The 12,336-nt window shown below is 40.8% G+C and overlaps 2 protein-coding genes across 3 annotated transcripts in view; one reads left to right on the top strand and one right to left on the bottom strand.

Moving 5' to 3' along the window:
• Positions 1–12,336, top strand: part of SCFD2 (sec1 family domain containing 2) — a 480,804-nt gene that overhangs the window by 102,643 nt on the left and 365,825 nt on the right. For both annotated transcript variants that reach the window (XM_053577506.1, XM_053577508.1), the window contains exon 4: positions 10,646–10,821. In XM_053577506.1, coding sequence (XP_053433481.1) covers positions 10,646–10,821 — 176 coding nt within the window. The remainder of the gene's footprint in view (positions 1–10,645; positions 10,822–12,336) is intronic.
• On the bottom strand, positions 8,340–8,822 carry LOC128575825 (40S ribosomal protein S15-like). Its single transcript, XM_053577510.1, has one exon. It carries the CDS (start codon positions 8,802–8,804, stop codon positions 8,367–8,369), a length of 438 nt encoding a protein of 145 aa, XP_053433485.1. The 5' UTR covers positions 8,805–8,822; the 3' UTR covers positions 8,340–8,366.

Consider the following 12,336-nt stretch of genomic DNA (forward strand, 5'->3'; position numbering starts at 1 on the left):
TCAGGGGTAGGGCAACAGTAGTGTCGGGAGACATTCCTCCCCAGCGGTGACTCCTGGTACCTTGTGCGGGCCTCCGTGAAGGTTCCCCCGTGGGTGCAGAGGGGGCAATCGCCGGATCCGGCGATGCTGGTCCCCTCTCCCCCCAGACAGGAGCCAAGGCGGGAGGGTATGGGGGAGGAGGGGGTGGAGGGTCGAGGAGAAGAAGATCAGCCTGAATTTCCGGGTAGATCTTCTTAGGGGGGTCTGAGTTGTCGTCCCCTGTTCTCTAACCGGAAGATTGAATAGTGAGCACTCGAGGATTAGACGGGAGCCTGGATGTGGCAGTCCATGGCCGAACCCAGGGGGGCGGATTCTGCACCAGGTCCTGCCAGACTATGATGTAAGGTTGTTGATCCAGATGGGCTCCTGGTCCTCTCTGAAAAACAATCTCTTTAATAGCAAAAATAAGAGATAAGTCAAAGGTTCCTCCTGAGGGCCAGCCGACGTTAAAAGTAGGCCACTCTGAGGAGCAGAAAGTCTGCCATGGACCTTTTTTAAGCTCTACTGACAGATCACGACCTCTTCTCTTCACTTCAGTCCAATGATCTAGAGTTATACTCAGAGGGGTTGTCACAGTCTGTCCCATCGTCAGTGGATATGTCAGAAACACAAATAACAGGAATAACAGAAATATTACAGCTACAAGGACCCACCTACCACACTTGGTCCTTCACAAACCTATAACAGAATCAGACGGGCACGTTTCCTGTAATTTTTGATCGAACAACCGGACTCGATCAGTGCCCTTACAGTAGGAGACTACCAGGCGTCCCTGGTTCTCCTCAATTCCTGGGCCATCCCCCAGGGTTTCAGCCTGTGGTCCTCCGGGCACATCTACCGACCACTGTCCGGCCACTCTCACGAGGTGCTGAACGGCTGCGAAATTGAAAGTGCACACACAAAGTCAAACAAAAGGACTGAAGACACAGACTAGACAGTTTTCGGGGTACCCCTTTCTTACCTCCAAGGTCAACTCTGCAGGTGAGGGGGGGTCGTTATATCCCGGACGAGCCCCCAAATGAAAGACTTGGTACAAGACCCCCACTCTGTCCGGGACTACGACGACCCCAATCAACCGCAAGAGACGGCACTTGATGCAATCAGCAAGAGGCTTTTATTCCAGCATGCTGGGGCTTAGCTCATAACTCTCTCAGGAGCAGAGGAGTTAAGCCCCTTTATAAGTTTTACAAGCTTATACAGGCAAAAACCACAAAGTAGGGAGGAGTAGCAGACATAGCAGGGGGTTTTTAGATAAGAAGAACTCTAGTTCATTACTTAACTGTCTTAAGACAAGATTAACAGTTAAACATTTGCTTAGCCCCTTTATCTGCTTCAGCTCGGGGCTATCTCCTGGAACAGTTACAAAAGGTCACATTCTCATGGTAGGGGGCGAGAGGTACTGCTACAGGTCACATTCTCATGGTAGGGGGCGAGAGGTACTGCTACAGGTCACATTCTCATGGTAGGGGGCGAGAGGTGCTATTACATGGCTGGTTCCTCCCCCCCCCCCTTTGGATTTGGTAGTACTTTCCTTTAGTTTCTTTTGGAGTTAGTAAAATGTTCTGAAATCATTTAGCACTGAGGATTGCATTACTGTGAATATACCAAAACCCACTGTATTGTATGCTTGAAGGGTGGATTTTACGATATGTGAGTAATATAGAAACAAAGGTGTTATTAAAAAATAAGCCTGAGGTAAAGATATTGTAAAACTAAAATAGACAGCCAAAAATTGAAAGATAATTCAAGAAAATCTCCTAGAACGTGGGAACAAAGAAGAGGACATTTGAAAAGATAAAAGAAAAAAGATATTTAGAACCAATTTGTAAGACCCAAGATGGCACTTCTTTATAGAAGTTTTATATGGCGCTTTTATATAGAAGTTTCAGAAAGAGAGAGAGAGAGAAAGCGAGAAAGGAGAGGATAGGAAATTAGCAAAGAAAGAATGTGAGGCTTTCTCAAGTGTGAAGAAAAACATTCAAACTGAATGGGCTTATCGAGAAGGAAGTAGAAAGGATAAAAACCCTCTAAATTAGACACCATTACTGTGAATCCTCGGAGTGCAAGAAAGTGGAATACATAGTTATATAGTTTAAATACTAGTGATTAATTTTGAACTTTTAGAATCAAAGTATAGAAAAAGCACATAATACTAAGTCATGGTTATGGAGTAATATAAATGCTATCAATCTTGATAGGGTAAAAATAAAAGTGCAGGTGATTTAAAAAAGGAGAGCGGGAAGGACAAGGGACTTAGGAACTCTGCTCAGCACTGGGACACCCGTAGGATGTTGTGTTTTCTCCCGCTCCTTCTCATGGTTTTCTTTCTTTCTTTTTTTTAATTTATTTATTTTTATTGTTAAATCATAGCTGTGTGCATTAGTGCAATCAAGGGGTACAATGTGCTTGTTTCATATACAATCCGAAATATTCCCATCAAACTGTTCAATGTAGCCTTCATGGCATTTTCTTAGTTATTGTATGTAGACATTTGTATTCTGCCTTTATAAGTTTCGCCTGTACCCATCCTAAGATGCACCATAGCACTGAGGATTGCACCCTCAGTGTAATGTGGCCCCACCCATTACCCTCCCTCCACCCTAACCTCCCCCCTCCCTTCCCCTTCTGTGGCCCTTTTCTCATAGTCTTGTGCTATAGTTGGGTTATGGCCTTCATGTAAAAGCTATAATTTAGCTTCATAGTAGGGCTGAGTACATTGGATACTTTTTCTTCCATTCCTGAGATACTTTGCTTTCTGTCATTGTGGCTATCTCCCAGAGGAGAGCAGATAAGCGTATGCCTGAAGGGAAGCTCTTGAGCTGTTTGCGCTGCATTGTTTACAAAACTCCTAAGCCATCCTTTGTACATGAGATTCTGGAGCTTTGACATTCAAAGTTGCCTCTTTTATCTATGTATCAGTATGGGTATTTTTGCTATAATATATATGTATTCCTGAAAAACTTGTGCTTTGCAAAATCACATTCTATCAGTGCTCATGGTTGTAGCAGAAGCCCATTCAAAACTCAGTGTCACCTTGTAATTAGAGTACTAACAAAAACAGCAGGAATCTTGATAAAAATACCAGCAGAGTTATAAAGACAGGCTAAGGTCGTATAAATAAATGGTACAGTATTTTTAGGGCCATTTGTGAGCAAAAGAGTTTACAGTAGCTCACTGGCAGGGGGTGTAGAAGGAGTTGAGGTTGCTTAGTTTGGAAGGCAAAGGCAAAATGCTCTGGCAACCAGCGTGAATGAAACAGGAAGCACTTCCAAACAGGGCACCCGGCCAGCAGAGCCAAGAGCAAGGGTGGGGGATGAATGGACTCTTCATGTAGCACTCAGCTCCGCTGTGACTTGCAGCGTTCAGTTGTGCCATGTACTTTAAGTTAGTTATTTGGTGACACAATCTTAAAATAATGGGGAAAAAATAACAAATAAACAATCATGACTTTTGTGTAATACTGACAATATTCCTGTTTTCCAGTAGTGTATAAAGTAATAAAACAGATTTGTATTACAATGTATTATATTTCAATATTCTAATATACTTTGCCTTATATTAGAAAATGATTGAAAAGGACAAAAATGAAATGCTGACATTTGATTTCTAAGAGCAAGTCTTAAAACATGTCTGTTTACTCCAATTCCACACACCGAGTTTTCATTCATATTTGTGGAGTAGAATGAATAAAAACCATGCAATGATGGTATGATTATTTCTTATATCATATAGAAGAGTTTTTTAAATTTAATAGCTAAATATTTTATTTTAGACAGAATTTCTGATAATGCTTCCTCTTTCCCACTACACAGTTTTGCAATTAAATCAAATCTGTTATTCTTTAAGAATGCCAATAAAGCATTATATACATGCAGATATTTCAAATGTGCTTTACTAGGCCACAAAATAGATTGAGAAAGCTATGATTTGTCAAGTGTATGTAGTAATTGGAAGACTAGGCTTCATAGGGCACTTGAATTCAATATTGTAAGGATCACAGAGAATATTAAAATATATAATGTTAAATCTTTTTATTTTCCAACTCTGTAACCTTTTACTCAAGAGTTAATTATATTTTAATAAGAATTTTAAAAAGTATATAGAATTGATGGTTGGTTAAATATCATGTTTTCCTTTTAGCTAAATTGAAATCAGAAGCCTGTTTCTTTTCCTTAAAAATGAAATAAGAAAATGCCTAATTGCTTCTCTTATTTGAAAACTCTTGTCAAAAGTCAAACTTTCCAGAAACTTGTTATATATTTATGTAGTCCTGCTATTAAACAACTTTTGTTTTTATATGGCACAAAGCCTTCTGGGTTGACATTTTAAAATCACCATGTAAATCTGCCTGCTAAGGGTGATGTTTGTTTGCTTATTTTTGTAATGTGAGGTAAGAATAAACATTCTTTCCATTACCTGTTGAACACCTGGTTCTTGTTGCTTGCTGTTTTAGTTGATACGAACCAAGAAGCCCTTATTCTCACTATAGCACATTTGGTAGTCAATTAGTTGATATCTGTTGGTTTTCTGTAAGGTTATGATTAAAAATAAAATTTGAAAGTGTCACAAGCCTATATATTAAAGCATCTGTGTGAAATACTCCTTAACTTAAAGTCCAGTTAGCATATTATGGATTTTTAGGGGAAGAAATGTCTGCTTTCTTGACTTGTATCTAATGAAGGGTTAGTGGCATGAGTGTGTCAAAAGGAGATACCAAGCAGAGCGGAATAGAGCAGTGAAGGTGAATCTTGCTAAATTCACAGTTGAGGGTTCTGTTGTCATTTTCTGTTAGGAAATATACTCATTTATTCCTTCAGCTCATATTCCTCAGGAAGGAAGGTGGCATTACATAAACACAGTGACTGAGTCTGAATCTCAGCTAAGAAATGCTAACTGGATAAAAAAATGGACCATGTTTTTTAAACAAAGACACGCTTTTCTTTAAGATACATGTAGTTATAATAGAAATCTAAATAGTTTCTCCGATGACTTTTTCTACTGATTCCCATTTCCTGCATTCTAAAACATAGTTTATATTACAAATAACTTGTATGTATTTTAAGCCTGTTTATTCCTCCCCTCGGTTGAGGAGATGGTATTGAAAGGTAGGCCTTTTTTATATCAAATATGTGAGGCTTGGGAGCCCCTCCCCCAGAGATATACTCCCCAAAGACCACCCCATTGGTCAGATTTCAATCCCACCTTTACATGAAAGGAGGCGTGGGGAAGATGAGTCAATTAGGCTTTCTCCCGTGAAGGCCAGGAGGTACAGACTGTTTTGAGTTAACCACGATCACCTGTTAAGGGCTTGATTCAGGGCCACTGTTGTTTTGACCGCTCTATAAGGTTCTGAGGCTTTCCTCAGCTGACTTCTTATGGAGAGAAAGCTTATGCCCGCTCACCTGCCCCCATGAGCTGGATGAAGGTGGATGTCCTCATCTTTGCTTGCTGGAGGCCACAGCTGAATAAAGGGCACGTCACAGCTACCTTAAGCTCCAGGGGGTTTCTCTGGTGGGTCTGAATCCCTTGCCAACTTCCTGGCACTACAGGAGGTGTGACAGGCTCAGAGGGATGTTGTGAAATGATTAGTTGAATTTTAATGCACAATTTGCGTTGACGTGGACCAATATATTTCTCAGCACCTTTTTTCGCCTGTGCTAAGGCCCTATAAAAGCAACAGCCTTTCAGCCAGCTGGTGCTCTGATGCTGTTTTGAGCTTTGCCCTTGAAGTTTAAAGGCTGTAACCATTCTCCGCCTCTGGGGATTTGTCTCCTCACCAGTCCACCTTTCAGCATAGAGAATCTTTCACATTCTCAAGGCATTTCGTATTTTTCTTGGTAATACTTGCCACCGTCATGATTACATAGTTATTTATATGATTAGTAAATGAATGTCTCTTGGTAGATTAAATTCTCTGTGTTCAGGAAACACAATGCCATCTTCTGCAGCATAGTGTTTATACAAATAAATGGAGTCCAGGGAAAGCTCAGGATCTGAAGCCATTTCATGTGAAAATTTATTTTCCCAATTAATGTAATTAGTGTCAGAAGATATCATTCCATAAAAATATTAATCATTTGTAACAAAGGTCCCCCTCTTTAAGAGACAATGACAAGTTATAGGCTGAATTAATTTGGAGATCATCAAGTTGTCATTTGTCTTATTTTTTGGCCACAAAGGCTAGGATTTCTGTGGGGATATCTTCATGGGTCTATTCCTAGAAGCAGAAACAGTGCCTGTCACCGGAAATACATGTTGAAGTAATGAATTAATAAAAGTTAAGGACACTCAGAACTGAATAGTAAGGGCTGGGCAAGGTGGCTCATGCCTGTAATCCTAGCACTCTGGGAGGCTGAGGTGGGTAGATTGTTTGAGCTCAGGTGTTGGAGACTAGCCTGAGCTAGAGTGATGTCCCCCTGCCCCATCTCCACTGAAAATGGAAAAACTAGGCCTAGTGTCAGATGCCTAGTCCCAGTTACTCAGGAGACTGAGGCAAAAGAATGATTTGAGCCCAAAAGTTTGAGGTTGCTATGAGCTATGATTGCATTGGCACTCTACCCAGGTCAATAGAGTCAGACTCTATCTCAAAAAACAAACAAAACAAAAACAACAAAGCACACACACACAACTGAATAATAAGAAAACAAGACAACTTTTTGTCTTGTTCGGGCAGCGCCTGTGGCTCAAAGGAGTAGGGCACTGGCCCCATATGCCGGAGGTTGCGGGTTCAAACCCAGCCCTGGCCAAAAACTGCAAAAAAAAAAAAAAGAATCCTAGGTGATAGTGGCAAAATCAAAATTCATAGAATTGTTACACTACAAAAGGTGAATTTTACTATATGTAAAATTAATAAAACAAAGAAAATGTTAATGAGCTTTTTTTCTATTAGAACTTGCACAATCAAATTGCTAGCTCGCTGCTTTGAGAACTGGAAATGAACCCATGCTTTACCACGGGACCAAAGAAACTAGTGAGACTCCCCTTCCTCATTACTACTGGTGTTCTTTTTCTTTAGATGCTTATTCTGATAAACTGGTAAAAAGGAACTTCAAAATTCTTAACCTTTTCAATATGTACTTCTACACTGCTGGTGGGAATGCAAATTAATACATTCCTTCTGGAAAGATGTTTGGAGAACACTTAGAGATCTAAAAATAGATCTGCCATTCAATCCTATAATTCCTCTACTAGGTATATACCCAGAAGACCAAAAATCATGTTCATTGCAGCCCAATTCAAAATTGCTAAGTCATGGATAAAGCCCAAGTGCCCATCGATCCATGAATGGATTAATAAATTGTGGTATATGTACAGCATGGAATATTATTCAGCCTTAAAGAAAGATGGAGACTTTACCTCTTTCACGTTTACATGGATGGAGCTGGAACATATTCTTCTTAGCAAAGTATCTCAAGAATGGAAGAAAAAGTATCCAGTGGACCCAGCCCTACTATGAAACTAATTTATGGCTTTCATATGAAAGCTATAACCCAGTTATAACCTAAGAATAGGGGGGAGAGGGAGGGGAGGAAGGGAGAGGATGGGTGGAGGGAGGGTGATTGGTGGGATTACACCTGTGGTGCATCTTACAAGGGTACATGTAAAACTTATTAAATGTAGAATGTAAATGTCTTAACACAATAACTAAGAAAATTCCAGGAAGGCTATGTTAACAGTGTGATGAAAATATGTCAAATGGTCTATAAAACCAGTGTATGGTGCCCCATGATCGCATTAATGTACACAGCTGTGATTTAATATAAATAAATAAATAAAAATAATGTAATGAAAAGACAGAAAACTATGTTGCAGACTTTTAAGTTTCTTGTGGCAAGGACTTTCTTTTTTGTGTATTATGATCTTTAGTAAAAACTGCTTATTAAATGTGATATGCTTTCCAGCTGTGGGCATGACAGTAGCTCTCAGCACCTCAGGGAGACGCAGCACACACCTTGTTTTCTACCTCATGGAGTTGCCATGAGAATCCAAAGAAGGCATGTCTGTATGAGTACTATGTAAACTGGAAAGCATTAGATACATGCAAGCAATTTCATTGTCAAAGGAGATTTAACAAACAAACAGATTTGGATTTCGGTGTCAAAGAACAGCCCACAAACATGGCAGGGTTAGGTTATGTCGTTTGCATTTGTAAGGTAAAATCCTGGTTATAGTTGAGTCCTTCACCCAGCAAGTGTGCCATATACCTGTACATTGTTTATTTATTTAGACAGACTCTCACTAGAGTGCTGTGCTGTCACAGCTCACAGCAATCTCACTCTTTTTTTTTTTTTTTTAAACTGGAGAAGTATCTTTATTGGCTGGGCAGCCTACTTGAGAGGGATGAAGCGAGAGGAGTGGGTGGCCCCAGTGCCAGGACAGCCATGCTTCACAGGCTTGTAGGTGATGGAGAACTCCCCTAGGTAGTGACCGATCATCTCAGGCTTAATCTCCACCTGGTTGAAGGTCTTGCCATTGTAGACGCCCACCATGCTGCCCACCATTTCAGGTGGGATGATCATGTCCCGCAGGTGTGTCTTCACCAGCTCTGGCTTCTCCATGGGTGGTGCCTCCTTCTTGGCCTTACACAAGCGTTTCAGCAGTGAGCGCTGCTTGTGGTGCAAGCCTCTGTTCAGCCGCCGCCGCTGGCGGGCACTGTAAAGCTGCATCAGCTGCTCATAGGACATATCCAGCAACTGGTCGAGATCCACGCCATGGTAGGTGAACTTGTGGAAGGTCGGCTTCTTCTTTTGCTCCACTTCTGCCATCTTGTCGCTTTTCCGGAAAAGGACTCCCAATCTCAAACTCTTGAGCTCAAGTGATTCTCTTGCCTCTGCCTCTCAAATAGCTGAGACTACAGGCACCCGCCACAATGTCTGGCTATTTTTTTTTTTTTTGTAGAGACAGAGTCTCACTGTACCACCCTCGGGTAGAGTGCCGTGGCCTCACACAGCTCACAGCAACCTCTGACTCTTGGGCTTACGCGATTCTCCTGCCTCAGCCTCCCGAGCAGCTGGGACTACAGGCGCCCGCCACAACGCCCGGCTATTTTTTGGTTGCAGTTTGGCTGGGGCTGGGTTTGAACCCGCCACCCTCGGCATATGGGGCCGGCGCCCTACTCACTGAGCCACCGGCGCCGCCCATGTCTGGCTATTTTTAGAGACTAGGTCTCACTCTGGCTCAGGCTGGTCTTGAACCTGTGAGTTCAGGCAATCCACCCTCCTCGGCCACCAAGAGTGCTGGGATTACAGGCGTGAGCCACTGTGCCTGGCCCCCTATGTTGTATCTATTAGGTGGAAATTTGTTGAACCCCTTCTCTTCTTGAATTAAATTGTGTTTTCCTCTTGTGTGGGTCTGCAGTTATTCATCTGCTAGTTTCAGATTAGTACTGAGTACATGGTATGCTTGCTTTTCCATTATCGAAATACATCTGGAGAATGTTCTCCAAATACATCTGGGTAAATGCAAAAGATGTAAAATCTCCATCCCTTTTTATGGCTAAAGAGTATTTTATGGTATGTGTGTACCACAGTGTATTAATCCATTCAGGTGTTATTAGGCACTTGTGTTGTTTCTACATCTTTGCAATTGTGAATTGAGCGGCCATTAACATTCAAGTGCAAATGTCCAGATGGTAAAATGAGTTTTTGTTCTTCTGGGTAGACACCTAGTAATGGGATTGTAAGATCAAATGAAAGGTCTACTTTTAGGTCTTTTAGGATTCTCCATACTTCTTTCCAAAAAGGCTATATTAGTTTGCAATCCCACCAGCAGTTCTTTGCCCTCACCCACCCTCATCTGCAGCTTTGGGACTTTGTGATGTGCGCTATTTTCACTGGGATTAGGTGATAGCTCAAAGCGGTTTTGATCTGCATTTCTCTGATGATTAGAGATGATGAGCATTTCTTCACAAATGGACATTCATCTGTCCTCTTGGGAAGAGATTCTGTTCATGTCTCTTGCCAAATGGTTAATGGGGTTGTTTGCTCTTTTCACCTCTCTTGTTCTAAATGTAGGTGACCATTGTAGCAAATGCACTGTGTGACCCACACCAAACCCTTTCTTCTGTTATCTCATCTTCGGATGTTTTTGCCATCCTAGTTCTCCATACCTTTTTGTTCTGTATCCTCATGAACATTATCAAGAACCCACTGATATCAATGGTAAAGTTTTAACTATACTCATACAAGATTTCTTCTCTTATTTTTTGCACAATCACATATAATTAGAAATACTACCTTTTTACCTCTTAGGTTGATACATTAAATGTCACTGAGAGGTACTTCAAGTTGAGCTTAACAAATATTCATTTGTGTAACTTTATTTGCAAACTTATTTACAGGGTATTGTGTAACAATAAAATGAATTCTACTAGCAATATGTCCCTGGCCAGATCCCTTAACATACCTTTTTTTACATGCAATATGCTGGAATAGTATCATTTTTGGTGTTGTCACTATGTTGTAAAGATCACAGTAACTTGTCAAGCTTGCAGACAACTCTGAAGTTCAGTGCAAATATGAGACCTTGGCATTATCAATGACATCCTTCTCATTATTTTTACTACTCTCAGAAGGGCGTACACTGATAAATTATTATGTTTTTCCAGGAAGAGTCACGCCAGGGCAGCTCACATCCTATATTCAGCTCTTCAAGAACAACCTCAAAGCTCTAATGAATCATTGTGGGCTCCTACAGCTTGGGCTGGCCACAGCTCAAACTTTGAAACACCCGCAGAATGCCAAGTGGGACAACTTTCTGGCTTTTGAAAGACTTCTTCTCCAGGTATGTTACTATGGAAGCTTTGTGGGATATTAATAAAGTTTTGACTTCTAGGGAAAGACGTTGGTATTTATTATAGCCTTAGTGATAAGTCTTTTTTTCTGTGAATTTATTTAGTTTTTTATTGTTAAATCATAGCTGTGTACATTAGTGCAATCGCCTGTACCCATTCTAAGATGCACCATAGATGTGACCCCACCCATTACCCTCCCTCCACCAAAACCTCCCCCCTCCCTTCCCCTTCCTTGGCCCTTTCCCCATAGTCTTGTGCTATAGTTGGGTTATAGCCTTCATGTGAAAGCTATAATTTAGCTTCATAGTAGGGCTGAGTACATTGGATACTTTTTCTTCCATTCCTGAGATACTTTGCTAAGAAGAGTATGTTCCAGCTCCATCCAATGTAAACATGAAAACGGTAAAGTCTCCATCTTTCTTTAAGGCTGCATAATATTCCATGATATACATGTACCACAATTTGCTAGGACTCCCCAGGCAATTGAAGCAGTATCAAAAATACACTACTGGGACCTGATCAAACTAAAAAGCTTCAGCACAGCCAAGAACATAGTGAGTAAAGCAAGCAGACAGCCCTCAGAATGGGAGAAAATATTTACAGGTTATACTTCTGATAAAGGTCTAATAACCAGAATCCACAGAGAACTCAAACGTATTAACAAGAAAAGAACACGTGACCCCATCTCAGGGTGGGCAAGGGACTTGAAGAGAAACTTCTCTAAACTTCATGTGTTTGCACAATCTACAAACACATGAAAAAAAGCTCATCATCCTTAATCATCAGAGAAATGCAAATCAAAACTACTCGTGAGATATCACCTAACCCCAGTAAGAGTAGCCCACATAACAAAATCCCAAAACCAGAAATGTTGGCGTGGATGTGGAGGAAAGGGCACACTTCTACACTGCTGGTGGGAATGCACACTAATACGTCCCTTCTGGAAGGATGTTTGGAGAACACTTAGAGACCTAAAAATAGACCTGCCATTCGATCCTATAATTCCTTTACTAGGTTTATACCCAGAAGACCAAAAGTCACAATATAACAAAGACATCTATACCAGAATGTTTATTGCAGCTCAATTCATAATTGCTAAGTCATGGAAGAAGCCCAAGTGCCCATCGACCCACGAATGGACTAGCAAATTGTGGTACATGTATACCATAGAATACTTAGTGATAAGTCTTACTCTTGCTATGTGTCCTGCATGGTAGTCTCTAAGTGCACCCATGTTCAAATTTAGGTAGAAACTTTTCCATGCCGGTTTTTTAAATTTTTTTTGGCAGTGACATCTTGGGCTTCTCACTCAGTATTAAGGGTATTTTTTGAGCGTTTTATTAATCTTTGAAAACCTCTTTACAATTTTATGCTATTAGGACCTTTCTTTGTTTGATACTTGTTGTATCTTTGTTTAATCCTTGCTATTTTCCCTGTGAAATATTATTGCTTCTATGTAATTCTAAAACAACATATAGCATGTGACTTAAAATGATGTTTATTAA

This window comes from Nycticebus coucang, chromosome 23 (genome assembly GCF_027406575.1).
Source record: "Nycticebus coucang isolate mNycCou1 chromosome 23, mNycCou1.pri, whole genome shotgun sequence".
NCBI lineage: Eukaryota > Metazoa > Chordata > Mammalia > Primates > Lorisidae > Nycticebus > Nycticebus coucang.

Bases quoted from the DNA above. Each gene is read 5' to 3' on its own strand.
- LOC128575825 (XM_053577510.1), bottom strand. From the start codon at position 8,804: ATGGCAGAAGTGGAGCAAAAGAAGAAGCCGACCTTCCACAAGTTCACC.